This window comes from Eretmochelys imbricata, chromosome 8 (genome assembly GCF_965152235.1).
Source record: "Eretmochelys imbricata isolate rEreImb1 chromosome 8, rEreImb1.hap1, whole genome shotgun sequence".
NCBI classification, from domain to species: domain Eukaryota; kingdom Metazoa; phylum Chordata; order Testudines; family Cheloniidae; genus Eretmochelys; species Eretmochelys imbricata.
The window spans coordinates 66,117,526-66,134,855 of NC_135579.1; the positions used below are offsets into that span (position 1 = coordinate 66,117,526).

At 39.4% G+C, this 17,330-nt stretch overlaps 1 protein-coding gene across 1 annotated transcript in view; it reads right to left on the reverse strand.

The window, feature by feature from the left end:
* The window catches only part of KIF14 (kinesin family member 14), a 67,884-nt gene that overhangs the window by 39,496 nt on the left and 11,058 nt on the right, over positions 1–17,330 (reverse strand). The window contains exons 5-17 of the mRNA XM_077824940.1: positions 15,271–15,323; positions 14,787–14,817; positions 14,079–14,186; positions 12,809–12,925; positions 12,237–12,355; positions 10,354–10,526; positions 8,175–8,322; positions 8,004–8,067; positions 6,042–6,226; positions 4,044–4,146; positions 3,678–3,838; positions 1,496–1,643; positions 786–938 (exon numbers count right to left, since the gene is read on the reverse strand). Of these exons, the coding sequence (XP_077681066.1) occupies positions 786–938; positions 1,496–1,643; positions 3,678–3,838; positions 4,044–4,146; positions 6,042–6,226; positions 8,004–8,067; positions 8,175–8,322; positions 10,354–10,526; positions 12,237–12,355; positions 12,809–12,925; positions 14,079–14,186; positions 14,787–14,817; positions 15,271–15,323 (1,563 nt within the window). The remainder of the gene's footprint in view (positions 1–785; positions 939–1,495; positions 1,644–3,677; positions 3,839–4,043; positions 4,147–6,041; positions 6,227–8,003; positions 8,068–8,174; positions 8,323–10,353; positions 10,527–12,236; positions 12,356–12,808; positions 12,926–14,078; positions 14,187–14,786; positions 14,818–15,270; positions 15,324–17,330) is intronic.

Consider the following 17,330-nt stretch of genomic DNA (forward strand, 5'->3'; position numbering starts at 1 on the left):
AAAGGATAAAACAGGGCGAGAGGTTATTTTATCTTTTGAGGGTAAAAGCTTTACAATAAACTTCTTTTTGATGTGATCCCTCTACTACATCAGTTAAGACGACACAAATTCTACCAATTTTTATTGCTTGCTTAAATTCTCACATGTATATGTTGGAGCATTTATTATTTAGATGGGACTGCTGAATTCAAGAAAAAGGGAACAGAATTTTCTATCAATTATTTTAAAAAGAAAAAATCTCTATCATAGAAGTTTAAAGATGAAAAAAATGTGCACTAGCAGTCATGGAAAATAATGAAGTTTTGGTGTCTACTGCAGTCAGCAAATGTAGAAACCTAATCTAGGTCAAAATGTAAGGTATTACATCTATTAATACTCTTTAGGAATAATTCCTCGTTTTCAGGGGTGCTGTCAAGTCTCCTTTCATGTTTTTATCTGATTAAACAAATTTTGAAAGTATTCTGGCTCCCTCAGATATTTCCCCAAATACTTAACATTCTAGACATTGCTTGCACTTATGCCTGAGTCCATCATTTTTGGTGAGCTCAACATTCCCCTAAGTTTGGAATATCAGCAACCCAGCCCCCATTACATAAAATTATAGCTTGTTATTTCTGATTCCCCAAATAGCAGCTGATTTAATAGGAGGACAGTAAATGAGACGTGTCTATCTTAAAATCATTTTGGAGAGGACTATTTTTAAGAGAGCCAATGAAGTTAAATAATACTATAATGGTGTGTTTAAATAGATGTTTGATCAGACAAAACACATGTTTTAAAATTACCTGTCTGGTGGCGAATGTCTCCATTTCCAGACGCTTCTTGCTGAAATGTACTTCCAACTCAAGATGTTGCTTTGCTTTTTCCAGTTCTTTTATTTTGTTAGTAGTCTGCTGGTTATTCATTTCCTGAATTTGTTTCTTATGAGATTCTTCTCTCTAAAAAAACAAAGGACAGAATGTATGGGATATAGGAAAAACATCACATGCTTCAGCTCATCCAACCCATTTGGTGAAGATGGATATTAGAGTCGGTTCTTCTTTCAGTCCATAAGAGATTTATTACCACTATAGATTACAGAGATAAATTCACTTTCGCAGCAATGGGAGGTTATATCCCAGTCAATGATCATCAACTATTATACCCTGTAGTACATTTGCAGAGAAGTAAAGTATCATAAATTTATCACTTTGCCACCATATATTATTCTCTGTTAATTATATCAAGCCAGCACACTGTGAAAATTTTATCCTGCTTGTAACAGTCCTTGCCCCAAAGAACATGCAAGCTAGCAGAACAGCAAATGCAAGAAAGAATGAAAACGCCGTGCAAAAAGAATGCATTATAGCTGGAATACTTCATACAATAGGTGGACTTTTATAAGTGTTTCAAAGGAGAGGAGAGATAGAGCCAGGGATTCAGCTGTTCAGGCACGCGAGACAGCATGAAAGATTACACAATCCACGTTTTGGTTTAATTATACAAAGCAATTTACCAGTTCTGCTTCCAGTGATTTTATCTTGCTTTCGTATACTTTTTTTTGAGAAATAAGTTCTTGTTGAGCCATCTCTTTTGCAACCTGTATACCTTGCATCATTTCTTCCTTGGCTTTCAGTCGTGCCTCTTCAATTTCTGATTCAAGTCTGGAAGTAGTGAGTAACTTAAATTAAAATGTTAGCTTTTAACCTTTTTTAGTATGTTGTATATGAGTTAAAAAGACTAACAAATGCTATATTAATTACTTTATTGCTTCTGTCAAAAGTGAAATTTAGGTCTAAAAACCTCTCATTTTAATTGTGGTGGGTGTGCTGAGTGTTTTGTAGTTTATTGATTATTGGTTCTCACGTCCCCCAATGGAAAAAAAATCGAGAGAGAGAGAGAGAGAGACTTTTTAGCCACAGCTGCTACATTTTATGTCTATTTTATTACATTTGATTTCAAGAACTGTTTTGAGAATCTTTCACAAATAGTATCTGCTGTAGAAACTCACAAATCTACAGTCACGTGGATTAGAAGAGCCAAACTTTAAGTCAGTGAGGACTGCAGATTTCCAAGTGCCATGGGTGGCCCTAGTGGGCTGATAGCATGCTTTCTATGGGCCAACAAGGTGCCACATCACACACACTAGTCCCTTAGCACCTCATACTACCACTTACAGCTGGATACAAATGATGTTCACCATCCTCTGTGTTGTTGCTGCTGCTCTATAAAAGGTAAGGTACTCTGTGCTCCTACACTGGTCTAATCAGAGTGGGAAGAGAAAGCCTGCAGCCAAAACTATATTGGGGGTTAGGCATAGGGAGCTTTAGAATAGCTGCATCCTTCCTGTCTAGCTACAGATCCTGGAAGAGTCACCACTGTTCCTCATGTGTGCTTCCCATGACATAGAGCCCAGGCACAGAAAACTATTACTCCTGGGGGAATTCTGCACCACTGTGCATGCATATTTCATGTGCCGCATATATTTTTAATTAAAAATTTATTTATTTAATGTTTGCAGAAAATAGCTTCTACTGAAAAGTTGATGCAGTGCTGCCTTTTGCACACCAGAGGGTGCTGTGGTGCTAGAACACAGCAGCTGCTCCTGCCAGCCCCTTAGGATAGGGAAGAGAAAGTCTGCCTTCTTCACAGCGTTTGTCGGGCCATGTCAGGAGACAGGAAATATGGGGAGACAGACAGTGTGGGGCTGCTGAGAGGGGTCAGACAGGGGCTCATAAGGGCTAGTGTGTGATGACAGACTAGGGCAGGGGCTGAATGGGAGTGGAGGTGCAGGGCCACATGGGCAGAGGGGGAGGGCGTGCAGGACCACATGGGGACAAATGTGCCTGATTGAATGAGAGAGGCTAGGAGTCAGGCAGGGTCTGCATGGGGGACGCTCCCTAACACCACCTTCCACTCCCCCCACAAAAACACTTGTTCTATACTTTTCCCACCCATTCCCAACAACTGTTCAAGTTCATACCCAAGCTCCTTCCCAGCAACTACTTTCCTCTCCTTCAGCTTCTCCATTACCCCTGACTCCCCCAAGCCTTTGCACTGCTTTCGAGGGGTGTGGGAAATATGGTTTAAATCAATTATTACTCAGAGTTCTGTATTAATATGCCTAGTAAGGAATCTATTTGTCAAAAAACGTTTCCCGAATCTTTTTTGTTGTCTGTATTGTTACAGAAATACTCGTTGACAGGTATTTTGAAATAAGTTACCAAAATAATTTAAACTGGTGTGATAATATTGTGTTATTCTGACAAATAAAATATGAAGAATTTTGCAATATTGTGTTGGATTTTTGTAGTGGAATAAACTTTCAATTTAATCTTTTGGCAAGCAAGAAGATTCCATGTGAGAAGACAATTTTAGCAGAATTCAGGCTTATGATGGAAATATGTCATAATAAGAATTATGTGAATTCCAAACAGTTAATCAAAAGAGTGCACAGAGATTACAAAAATAAATGTTTCATGGTTATAAAAACATTCCAATATCATTGTGTGTGTATTCAACTTTATTAAAATTTTGGATTTTATGAGACGTAAAGAGTGACTTTTTTTTTTTTTTTTTTTACACACACTTTCACTTATTCTTATGCAGTTTATATGCCTATACATTTCTAGAAGACAGCATGCTGCATTAGCAGATGAGCAGTTTATTTTTAACTTGGAAGGTGCCACAATACTTACTGTGACCTCTGTGCAACCAACAGTTCATTTTTTGCAAATTCGAAATCTTTTGGCCCATCACATGAAAGGGTAGTCCCACAAGATGGCTTTTTTACTTTCTGAACCTCTACTGGATGATTAAACCTGAAATAATGGTCTCCACCAAGAATCACACGATCACCCTGCAAAATACAGACACTATCAGTCTCTAATCTTACAATCAAATATATATATATAATACATCAAAATATCCAGTGTTCTGTCAGGATGAACGATTCAAGAGCCTTCTCAAAATCTGCAGTCAACAGATAATTTACCGTTCATGCCAGGTGTTTTCAAAGCCATGCATAAATATATTTATTTTTGTATCAGTGATGGATAACTTACGTGATGCATAACTGTTGGCTCTGAAATGTGTTTCCCATTAACAAATGTCTTTGCTTCTCTGAGTGGCGTAATACTCACTCTACCATCAACATTTTTGATAACACTGAAAGTGAGAAACATCAGATATGACAGCAATAGCTAATCATGAACAAAAAACCAAGTTATGTAACTTAACTCCGGCTATCCATGAAATTCATGACTTAGATAATGTGACTTTGAATCTCTTTCCTCCCCCGCCCAAGCCTATCCTGACTACAGAATGAACCCCACCTGAGAGGAATCAGGCAATTTCCTCTTCAAGAAGGAATTGATAAATTGAAGAGGGTTCACGAAAGAGCCACAAGAATGATTAAAGGATTAGAAAACCTGCCTTATAGTGATAGACTCAATCTATTTAGCTGAACAAAGAGAAGAAGGTGAGGGGGTGACTTGATTACAGTATCAGTATCCACAGGGGGAACACATTTAATAAATAGGCTCTTCAGTCTAGCAGAGAAAGATATAACACGATCCAATGGTTGGAAGTTGAGTTAGACAAATTCAGGCTGGAAATAAGGTGTAAATTAACGGTGAGAGTAATTAACCATTGGAACAATTTACCAAGGGTCATGGTGGATTCTTCATCACTGACAATAATTAAATCAAGATTGGATGTTTTTTAAAGGTAAGTTCTGTGGCCTGTGTCACACTGGAAGTCAGACTAGATTATCACAATGGTCTCTTTTGGCCTTGGAATCTATTAATCTATAAAAAGCAGAAGGTGGCTGCAGTAAAATGGCAGAGATTGAGAGAGGCTCCTGCAGGGAAGACCCTCAGGCAAGGGGGAATTGCTGCAGCTAAGAAGGGCAGGGTGTAGCCTGCTAAGGCAGTAAGGACTCTGACCAGATCAGGAGCATTTGGGCTGCACCTGGCTGAAGGGAAGGCTTTATGTTTAGTTTTGAGCTTTAAGTTAGTACATCAGACCATAAGAAGGGCTGTTGTGATTGGATTGATGAATAGAGGTAAGATAAGAACAGTCACAAGAGGTCAATGTGGTTGCACAAGGAGCTTTTTAGCTATCTAAAAAGCTAAAGGGATACATACAAAGTAATGTCACAAAGAAAGTATACATGGGAATAGCGTGAGTGTGTAGGGACAAAATCAGGAACGCCAAGGCAAAGAACGAGTTACAGCAGGCAAGGAATACTAGAGAGAACAAGAAGGGGTTCTTCAAATATGTCAGAAAAAAAGAAAGATCAGAGTTGGTGTGGGTCTGCTGCTCAATGGAGAAGGCGAGCTGGTAACAGAAGATGACAGGAAGGCAGAGCTACTCAACGCCTACTTTACTTCAGTCTTCTCACAAAATATAATGTGACCGGACAACTAGCGAAGCTACCATAGACAATAAAGGGGAAGGGAGACAGATCGGGATAAGTAAAGAACACTTCTGACAAATTTGAATTAATTCAAGTCAACGGGGCCCGATGCTATTCACCCCAGGATGCTGAAGGAATTAGCCAAAGAAATCTCAGAGCCACTGGCAATAATATTTGCAAACTCATAATTGACAGGAGAGGTCCCAGAAGATTGGAGAAGGGCTAATGTAGTACCCATCTTTAAAAAGAGGAAAAAGGAGGAGCTGGGGAACTATAGACCAGTCAGCTGACTTCGATACCTGGAAAGCTACTAGAGCAATGTATAAAACATCCAATTTGCGAATACCTGGAAGATGACAGGGTAATCACTAGCAGCCAGCATGAATGTACTAAGAACAAATCATGATAAACCAGCTCGATTTCCTTCTTTGACAGGTAACTGGTTTGGTGGATGGGGGAATTCGGTGAACTTAATACACCTGGACTTCAGCAAGGCTTTTGACAGAGTCCCACATGACAGTCTGATAATTAAACTGGAAAAATGCAGGCTCGGTGGACAGGAGGGGAGAGAGAGAGAGAGAAAGGTGGTAGCCCGTTCTCACATAGCCACACGAAGGATCTTTCATTTTAGGGTATCACATACCAGTGATCATCAGCAATTAGCACCCCAGAGAGCTGGATATCATGATGAGAATTTGGTTTGTACTTTCCAACTGTAGTTTGCCCTTCTTTTATCATATACAGAAGCATCTCAGAGAGCTGGGGATCTTCATTGAGATTGACAAGGTTTGGCAAACGATTGTCCATCTTGAATGTAATTCCTGCTTTCTAGGTGATGGATTCAGAAAGAAAACAGATTTATTTGTATGCATTTATCAAAAATACATCGTTAAAGTCTGCCTACTGTACAATAGGTCAGTGTTTCTCAACCTGGGGTCCATGGACCGCTGTGGTTCCGCAAGGATACTCCAGGAGGTCCATAGGCCATGCTGATCAACTCCTCTCCCTCCCTCCCTCAACTCCTCCCCATCCTTCCCAGTGCCTCCTGCGCAGCGGCAGGTGGATGGTACAGGGGACAGCCCAGGGTGGCTCGCCAAAGGGAGCACCATGCATAATGTTTGCCTGATTCCTACCTGGTCTGCCAAGAGCCAGTTGGGCTGGCAGAGGCAGCAGACAGGCCAAGCAGCAGCATTTGGGGGGGAGAGGGAGGACCTGAGCTGCAGGGGGGCAGTTTGATGAAAAGCCAAGCCAGGTCTCTTCTCTGAAGCAGGGGTGCCCATCCTACCCCCGATCCACTGCCGTATGCAGCCATCGCTGCTTCTAGCCCCCCTGGAGCCCGAGGTGGGGGGGGGGGAAAGAAGGAAGACGAGAAGGAGGCTGATGTTGGGTGTCCCCCACCCATGTACCCGGTCTTCATTGAGCTGGGGTGATGGGACAGGGGGAAATCTGTGTGTGTTGCTGCTTCTCTGGGTCAGAAGCTGCTGGCAGCTGCTTGTGTCTGAACAAGCCTTCAGGCCCCTGAACCTGAGTGCTTTATTAAAAAGAGTGTGTTCAACACTCACTCAGGTGCGCGCGCGCACGCACACACACACACACACACACACACACCAGTCTCCCTCACACAGTCCCCCCCAAACACACACACCAGGGCTCCCTGCATCTAGGTCAGTTTCACCACCTGGGCTGTGCTGAGAGGTGAGCACAAGGAGCTGCTGCTCTCCTGCCCTCTCCTTACACAGCCCAGGTGGGGAAAGTGACCTGGATGCAGGGAGCCCTGATGTCACTCCTTGCTCGCCCCTCAAAGCCCCCTGGGAGTGCGAGGCTCAGATGAGCATCAGTCCAGTGGGGGAGCGAGCAGCAATGCCAGCTGCTCAGTCATTGCATCCACGTCAGTTTTCCCATGTGGGTGCAGGATGGGAATGCAGAGGTTGGGGCACAGTGCAGAGGTTGGTGAGCAGAAAGCAGGTGCAGGGGTAGAAGTGAAGTGGGTGCAGGGATTAGTGGCACAGGAGGGGAGTGTAGGGGTTGGGATAAAGAGGGCACAGTGCAGGGGTTAGGGGCACAGTGTAGGGGTTGGGATGAAGGGAGGGTGGGCAGGCTATGGGCGCCAGGGTCAATGGTGCAGGGGGGTGCACCATGCCCATGGGGCCAGGAGCACCAAAATGCAAGTTTGCCAGGGTGCCATTTTCCTTAAGGCCAGCCCTGTGGTTGCCACAGAACAGCTGTTCTCCGGCATGCAGGAGGCAATGGGAAACAGGGAATGGGGTGCACTTGGGGGAGGGGGCAGACAGAGGCAGGGAAGAGGAGGGGTGGGAAGAGGTGGGATCTTCGGGGAAGATGTGGAGTGGGGGATTTGGACGTCCACAAAAACTTTTAAACCAAAATGGGGGTCCACGGGTTGCTAAAAAGTTTGAGAACCGCTGCCATAAGTAATTTATTTGAAAGCACTGACCTGAAGAGAATGAACAATATTAACTGCTTCTTGCAAAAGAGGAACGTAGACTAGGAAAGAGGATTCTTAGGACAACCGCAATTCTGTGCATTAAGGGGTTTATTGGTGTTAAGCATTTTCTATACTACTTTAATTCTTATGAATAAAGGGCACCTGTAACTCCTTTGTTTCTTCAAATTTCCTTTGTTCTGCTTGTTCAAATTTTTCTTTCCAGGCCCTTAGCATATTAGGGGAAAAAATCAAAATAATTACTTTAAGGATACTTTATTCCAGTATTTATAAGACTACTACTTACTATTCGGAAGACATTAATGACTATCCCACCTTTGCATCTCTGCCATATCCCTCTCCTGTTGGTGGAGTTTTACCCTTAGGGATGTTATTTCTTGCAGATACTGTCTATATTTCTCAGGATCTGTATTTAGAGCACTTTTGCGAGCTGCTTTCAGTTTCTCAATTTCTGCTTTCAGTTCTACATTTGAAAAAAACATAACTCAGCTTTTACACTAAACATAGGATCCTACATTAAGCAGGTATTTAATAAATAAAAAACATTCTTTTTGAACAGTAAAGTCTGAGGATTTTCTCCTAACTTTGGCAATATCCAGTTGAATTTATGTTAAATAGAAAGCATTCCATCTAAGCTTTAACACACCCATCTAGCTACAAAAGTCTGCATTTGTTACTTTTAAGAATAGAGAAAATAATTTTATTTCACTACTCTTGAAATGTGAGACATTAAATAATCTGCTGAACTGCACACTGAATTGTGCTTTTATATATGGCAAACCGATTGTTTTTGGTTAAAGTCTACAGGTCACTTTTATATCATGCTATTCTCTGAAACACACAGGTCACACCAAGGAAGCATTAGCTAAATTAACTGATCAACTAGAGTGCTGACAATAGCTTATTGCACTATACATCTGATTTCATTTGATTATACAGCACAGACAGATTCCAGTTAAGTACTGCCAGATTTTCAATCTTTCAATCTGCATACAATGTTTTTCAGGAAGCTGCTAATTTAACACACAACAACTGGTTTGCTCTCTCATATTACACGATGGTTCTTTTGTTTGCCATTCCATCTAAGCACTTTTTCATTTATATTATTTCCTCTGTGCAACACCTGCTGAATTATCACCTACTTTTGTTTTTATTTTTAAATATGAACAAAATAAACAAGTACTCTAATTTAATAAGTAAAACAAATGCTACTTTGTGAATCAATCACATTATATCTCTACATACAACCACATCAGCATGAATACCACACACCACTGGAGGTGGTAGTAACCCAATCCCCTCAGTAAACCTACGAAGAAGGAGACAGAGTAGCAATATGAGGGTAATGCCAGTTTTTACACCCCAGTTACTACAACACTACTCCTAGTACTCATCTCTAGTACGACTGCAAGTTAATCTGCACTTGCCTATTGGCTGCAATACTAATGTTCCCCACAGGTAATACAATGATTATATATGCAGCTCTAAATTATTTCATAATTCAGACTGACTGAAGATCATAATAGTAAATCTGTCTGACTCCACTTTTCTGCAAGAAAAGACTTTCCTCTTCCATTTTCAGTTAGCACTATACGACTAAATGCCAGAGAAGCTATTCCTCTTCAAAAGGGAAACTTCAGGTTGAATGAACACTTACAGTCTACAAAATACAACAATGTCCTAAATAAAAGAGTACAATAGCATGTGTCTAAGCAGGTTGCTACTGACCCCACTCAGCTGGAACAATAAAACTATTTTGTGTGGAGAATTAAGGTCCAGAATTTTATCTCCTTGTTCACACAGCATAGCAATTTAGTAGTACCATTGATTTCAATGACTACTAGTGCAGTACGGTGCTCTTTATCATGTGTGAGCATATCACAATCTGACTATGTAAAAGCAACATTATAGCTAAGATTTTTAAGTGTACAGACCTTAGGAAATCCATCTTTAATTTGACCACCTTTCACTCATGTACTATAGTGTGTATCGCTGTAGGAATCGTACTGAATTTCCTGACTCTTATTTAAAAATCACAACCATAATGTTGAATTACATGTAAAAAAACTAAGGTTAATTTCCTTGTTTCATAAACAAAAATAAACGGAAGGAAAACTTAGGTTTGCTTGAATGCACAACTGAAATGAACACATTTAACTGGATGCTGTGATATCTATACAATTGTGTACATTCAAATATATATACGGTACCTAATTACTGTAAAGAGGGTATAGGTTCAAGCTCAAAAACAAAACAACCTATAAAAAACACTGATATGTAAGTTTTTGAAACTGTATCAAAGAAAAGAGTATCTCCAGTTTAAAAGTATGAGTAGGCCTGTAAATTGTTTAAAGCCAGTTATTTAGAAAACTCTTAATGTTAAAATGAATAAACCTCAAATATGCTGTCAATCATTACAAGAGGGTATTAATATCAACATCTATCATAAACAATTAAGTTAAAAATGCTTGCAAATAAAAAAATCCCACCTTACCTCTAATTAATTTAGCATTCACATCTTCATTTACTTTGGCAGTGTTGATTATCAAACGAGCTTGTTTAGCATATCTAAGAGTGCTAAGGGTTTCCTCTACATTGCTGGCAGCAGGGCTTACTGTGGCAATCATGGTCGTTTTTGAATTTCCACCAAGACTTTCCTTTAATAACCTTCATTGACAAGAAAATGAAACAATTATTTCCACCATAAAAACCAAATTAACTTCTCAGAGTTCATAAGGGATTAAATACAAAAAAATCCTGTGTGATTTACTATTTATTTCAAGATGATTTTCAACCAGATATCCAAATCCAGAACATGAGCCTGTTCCTGCTTATAGATACACAACAAGTTTTTCTTATACTTAGAGAAAATTAAATCAACTACTTATACACCTAAATAACTTCACCCTATTATACTTTAAGACTCTTACAAACCATAGACACTCTTACATACAAGCATTTCTTTGCTTTCCATTTATGCCCTCCTTTTTTTGGAAAGCATCGATCACAAATGCCTAAATATAGCAGAAAAAACATGCCTGCCTTTGTTTATATTTTCACTGGTGTACCAACACTATGGAAGATTTTAGATGAATATGTTTTAAGAGTTATGGGAATAGGTCATAAATCAATTTTTGGTGCAATCAACATGATGCTTTCATTTTTTAGTGACAAAACTGCATTAAAATGGATTTAAATAGTCTATAATTCAGATGACATTCCCCAGCAAGTTCTAATAGCATTAACTTTCTATCTCATGATGATCTCATATCAAATTACACAATCCTTGTTGCCTTCTCTAAATTTGCCAACAAATTCTAGTTCTTAGAGTAATTTGCAAGACAGTACACCTAGCTACAGAGTGGACAATGAGAGGGGAATGCGGAAGGAGAAATAGTTTTTACTTTGCCCAAGTTCTTTTCCATTCCTGAATTAAAAAAAGCTTCTCTCCCTGTGCCTTTTTACATTTTTCCCACTCCACATTTAGTATTTATGACAGTTGCCAGAATGAAGAAATGGAAACTAAAGTCCTTTATTTACAGAAAGCCCTATTCTGACTAAAATAAACTCAGGTGTCAGGCATGCATAAGCCCCCAGGCCACTTGCCTCTACCAGCTGATCTATAGGAGACAGATGAATGGTATTGTAAGAACTACTCAGCTGACCAGCAATTCATAGTTTTAGGGTTTGTCCTTAATCTTAAAAAAATTAGCCGATTCCCAGGTGCATGACACTGTGGAATAGTTCAGTGCCAGTGATGAGGGCTGAGAGAGGACAGATTCTGGCTGCTGGGAGGCAGAGATGGGATCAAGACCACAGAGTCCCACCCATGCCTCCTCTCATGCACTCTGTGCCTAATGTGACATGTCCACCCGTCACTAGTTCGATCAGGCCAGCAACCTGCTGAAAAATCTGTCTTTAGGAGAGAAAGAACCATCATGGAGCCAAAAAGGCAAGGCCAGCAAACAACAGAATATAGGCAGGGAATAGGAGATTGTTTCCTCTCTTGTGGAATTTTAGTATTCAACAGATGCTAAAAATGTGAAAGCAGTCTCTTCAGAGTCAGAAGAAAAAGGGAACAGCAGAGAGATGAGGGCACTGTTAAGAGAAGAAAAGGCATCAGAAACACATTTCTTCATATACAGTACAGAACCACCGAGGAAGAATATACCAGTCCTCAAACGCACCCACAATTAGCAGAACATGAAAAAAAAATATTTTTCAAGTTTACGTTACTTCATCCAATAGTTATTTCATACAATTTATAGAAGTGAGAGTCTACGGATGCATGAATCTACAGTCTGATAAAAGTCTCATTTTTTTGTTTTCCACAGAACCAAGATTACTTTATAGTAGCTCTTCATGAAATATACATACCACGTAAGGACAGATTCCCGATAAGGAATGAAAGCTCTCTTTCTGTTCTGCGATTGCTCAGAAAGCGCAGAAATAACTTTCCCCAGAGTCAGCAGTGATTTATTAATACTCACGCCCTCCTATATAAAAGCAGAAATAAAAATAAATGCACAGCCTCATTCTGAACATAAAATATTACAACTTAGATTTTTTTTTTAAATGGGCAAATTGCTAGCAGGCTAGCAGCATTCTCCTGTGAACTGAACTGAACCTGTGATTGAGACTCAGATTGATAATAATTTACATACATATACATTTTAAACAGTGAAACTGCTAAGCAACTAAAGCAAGAAGTTAAATTTAACTATGAATAGTACAGAATATTCAGCAGACACTACAGACATTTTTTTCCAGTCTTGTGAAAAGACCAGAGCAGCAATGCAAAAGACACCGTTACATCAAGATTCATTCAACATTGAGACCAATAGGTCTTCTCTTACAAGTGTAGACCTAAAGCATTTTCATTTCATGGCCTCACAACACTGTACTCTTTGGGACAAACCATATGTCACAAAACTGTAAATGCAGTTTACCTTCAACCTCTCTTCACTGATCTGAGTTGGAGAGCAGCGTTCACTGCCTGCTAGATCTATTAGATTTATGCGACTGGTAATCCTATGATCATGCTCTTCTCCTTCCACAAATTCCGTCTAGAGAAAAAAAAGAGAGATTACTGTACTTAGTCTGCAAAATTAAATGTTTTTCTATGACTCATCACCAAAATAAAAACCCCGTGAAGAGTCAAATCTATCACGCTATTAACTTTTAAACAATATGTTAAACATTTTCTCATTTTATTTTTTTAATGAGAGTGTCATTTAAGATATAGTATAACTTGCAACAAGAAAAGGAGTAAGGCGAGGATAGTAAATAGTATCAGAGACAAACACCTGAGGATTTCCAGTAGCACACCTGCACAAGGAGAATTCGTAAAAAGTGAAAGGCAGCCTAGAAGTACATTTTGGTACCTCAGCTCGGGAGCGTATCAGGACTACTACTCACTTGGGCTTCAATCCAGCACCCATCGAAATCACTAGAAGTTGTCTTTGACTTCCACTGGTGCAAGACTAAACCACTGGTGAATGAAAAGGACACTGACCTACATGCCCTGATGGGGAAGACAGAGCAAAGCATGGTGATGGCAGCAACTGAGGAAAATCAGTGAAAAAAAAATCTGTGGGAGGAAAAAATTGGAGGCCCATAGACTTGGGAAGAGCTCTACTTCGCCTTCTTCTCCACCCTCGCCTCTTTGTGGAGGGTCTCTGTCTCCTATATACAAACTGATAGGGTGGAAGAGCAGACTCATGTCTGCTAGGGATAGGTGCCACTGACCTGAGTGCACAGGTGTGTTTCAGTAGCTTCTCGTTTTACAGTCCCTGGAACACTTTGCATTATCCTATCTCTGACCCAGGTCAGGTATGTTGGAGACATCACTGGGACATAAACATTCAAAACTGTGTATTATAGAATTTTCTCCCCTTGCTATAACTGAACCATGAACATATTTCTATAGTGCAGTAAGTATATATAGTGCAGAAACATTAGAAAAGCAGTGTCCTGAAAAGTTTACAGTATGACTCAGACATGTTTACAATGTGCATTTTAAAAAAAATAGTACTGTGAGTATATAAAATAAACCAGACCTGGCTACTTAGAAAGCAGGACTACTACTTCTTTATTCAGCCCAGTATATTTAACACAACCCTCCCCTACTTCATTCTTTTCTAGGCAGCACACAATAATTGAATTTTCTACCACTACATTATTGCAATGATTAAAAAGAAAAAAAAAGGTACTCTATACCTTTGTCTGTGTCATCACGAGGGAGAAGACAGAATGAGATCTAGAGCTCTTGTCATTCATGCCTGTGGCAGCAGTTGCTCTCTGTTTATTTCCTAGCTCGAGCCAACTCTGATAATAGAGATAAGAGACAGGATATTAAGCGAAAGGATTCTGTGAACAGCTAACAAAAGTTTAAAGAGCTCTGCAAAAATGAACAAATATACTGTATCTACATGCTGGTATTAGCAGTAGCGTGGGCCACTAAAAGGAAAATTTTGGTAGCCCACAAAATACTTTGGGGATGTAAATTATGTAGGATGCCAACATTAATCAATGTTTTGAGCATTATTGATACTTTTTTTCCTCCTCTGAACACAGGGGTCAAAATGGGGCAAACTTTTTGAGACCTTGGTGTTACCACAAGGAAAAATGGAACCACTACTACTTTTGTCTAAACTTAAATGAGAAATTAAAATGAGAAGTTTAGGCCCCGATCCTGCAAGTAATTTCACCTGGGCACAAGGGTCTGCCCACACGTAATCTGCTGCAAGATCAGATAAGATGTCATAGGCTAACAGACTAGGCTTTGTAAGCTCATGTTTATCATCACTGAAAACAAGCATTCAGGAGTGAAGAAAGGAGCAACCATGAGGCAAGAGAAAGATTTTTACTTACAGCTATTAGAAGACTGATTTTTATTACTTAAAAACTTCATCATCATCATCTTACCTGGATATCAGAATAAGAACTGACCATGTTCCTATAAAACAAATAAATAGTTCTAGTTCAAACCAGTTCATTTTGTTTCTACAAAAGTCATTAATGGTTTAATTTTTGAAAAAATTTACTGAGTTATAGACAAATACATACACTAAAGCTGAACTTCATCGAGGCACCATACAAGCCTAAGTGTCTACCCCAGCGAGATTGGGCAGGATCTTAGGCCTTGATTCGGCAAAGATTTACATGTGCTTAACTTTACTCACTGAGCAGTTTCCATGGCCTCCATGAGATTATTTACAGTTCATAAAGTTAAGCATGTGTGCAAGTCTTTGCAAAATAAAGGGTCCTGCCCAATCCTGCTAGGGTTGACCTTTACATCTGCAGAGCCTTTATTAAGTCAATGGTACTGCACAAGGGCATAAGAACAATAACTAGCATATTGCCATATGAGGCCAAAGTATTTACTAGAATTACAATAGTTAAGGCTTACGCTGTCAAGTCTTCCACATATGGCCCCAATACTGGATGTTCTCTAACACGGAGCTGTTGAGAATAATTGTAAAAGAAAAAGCGATTCAAATATATGAATTTGTCATAACCATTATGCAACCATCTCTTAAAAGTAAAAAAAAACTAATGAAAATATAAGTGAAAAATGATTTTTCTACATGGCATGGTATGAAGGGTTTTTTTGGGGGGTGGGTGGGAGGAGGTCTTACAAAAAAAATTCAATAAATGCTCCAGAGTAACATCATTACAAGAATAATAAAACCTTTATTTTACCAGGATAACTGAAAATGAGTTCTCAATTACAAAAATAACCAGGCCAAAATAGGTTACAAACTGGAATATACTGTTGCTTACCAGATAGAACCGAAGATGTAACAATGTGTGGACAAAATAAAATTGAGGAAAATTCATAACTGGGATTTGCTATAAACTCTCTTTACTACTTTTACACTGAAGTTTTAAAAATACCTGCACACTTAATTACCTGCCCAAGACTTAACAGAAATTTAGCCCAAGTCCATCAGCAAATGTATTCTGCCAAAATCACCATCCAACCTAACCCTCCCAATTTAATAGAGCCGTAGGGTGCTCTGCAGAGAACTAGAATAAAAAAGTGCTGCATATAAATGAATGCATTTCACTAATAAGTGCTGTGTATTGGGGGGGGGGTAGGGGGCTCTTCTTCTCTTCAGCATTTCTTGGTTTAGTAATCTCCCTCTCCTCTTTGTTTTGTTTTTCCCCCACTCCTGTCATTTAATTTACTCTCTCTCTCTTATCTGTTTATGATCTTCTGCTTTTACTGGCAGCACAACAACCTGAATTGTCCTCTTTCATGTTTGTTTTTCCCCTTTGATCTCAATTTGTTCAATACTTCCTTCTAAACTTTCTTTCACCGTTCTGCTTTCCCCAGCCCCACTCCATAGTGCTACATCTTCACTGCAAAGAGGTGTGTTTTTACATCAAGGTAACTATCTTGATGTAAAATCCTAGTGGAAGCAAGGCATTGTCGTTTTTATGCCAGTGTAGCTGGTCAAAGTCAATTTTAGGTAGGGGAAAAATAAGACTGATCTTGACCAGCTACATCAATGTGAAAATTACCTGTACCTTGTCTCCACTAAGATTTTACACCAAGATCTCTCTCAACGTAAAACACATTTTTTTTTAGTTAAGACAAAGCCTTAGGGTTTATGTACACTAGGATTTAAAGGTGTGTTATTAGATCATATTAGCTAAACCAATCTAACACATGCCTTCTAGGACAAGTTGTTCTTTAACACAATTTAGTAATTTAGCAACTTGCCTTGCCTCCATAGAGTTTCAAAAGGAATTAATTAGCTACTCGATCTACAGTCACACCTTTAAATCCTACTTAAAACACGGCTTTAGGGCTGAAGTCTATCAAGCAGAGACCTCTGCTCTGCTACTCCAAAGCAGGGGGGCAGGGGAAGGTATACATGAGAAACCCCAAAATGTAAATGTAGAAGAGGACCAAAAAAAGAGAAAACCCCCCAAAATCCTAGAATTGGAGTTAGGGAAATGATAGATAGAAAAATCAATGTATTAAATCACAATTTTGGGGAAGGGATTAATTGTCTGTTTCTTTCAGATGCTATCAGCTTCAACTAATTTGGTATGAAGTAGGGTTGCCAATTCTGATTGGACGTACTCCTGGAAGTTTCATCACATGACAATCTTTAATTAATGATTAATCTTTGTCCTAGAGTCTCCAGGTATTAATCCTAGAGGGATGGCAACCCTCCCTACAAAGAAGGCATTCAGAGAGCAATCCTCAAAAAAGTAAATTCCTCCACTTGGAGGAAGACTGATGGGCAAAATTAAATTAAAGCCCTATCTGCAGATTCCAGGTTTCTCACAATGTTACTTTAATTAGAAATAACCCTGGCTCTGTTTTTAACTTCTTCTATGCAGGGGCATCATCAATATCAGTAGCAGAAAGGTGGACAGACTAGTAAAAGCATTTGGGTGAACAAAGATTCCCAAAATCAGTGTATGTTTCTTCATTTTATCGCTGAAAACTTT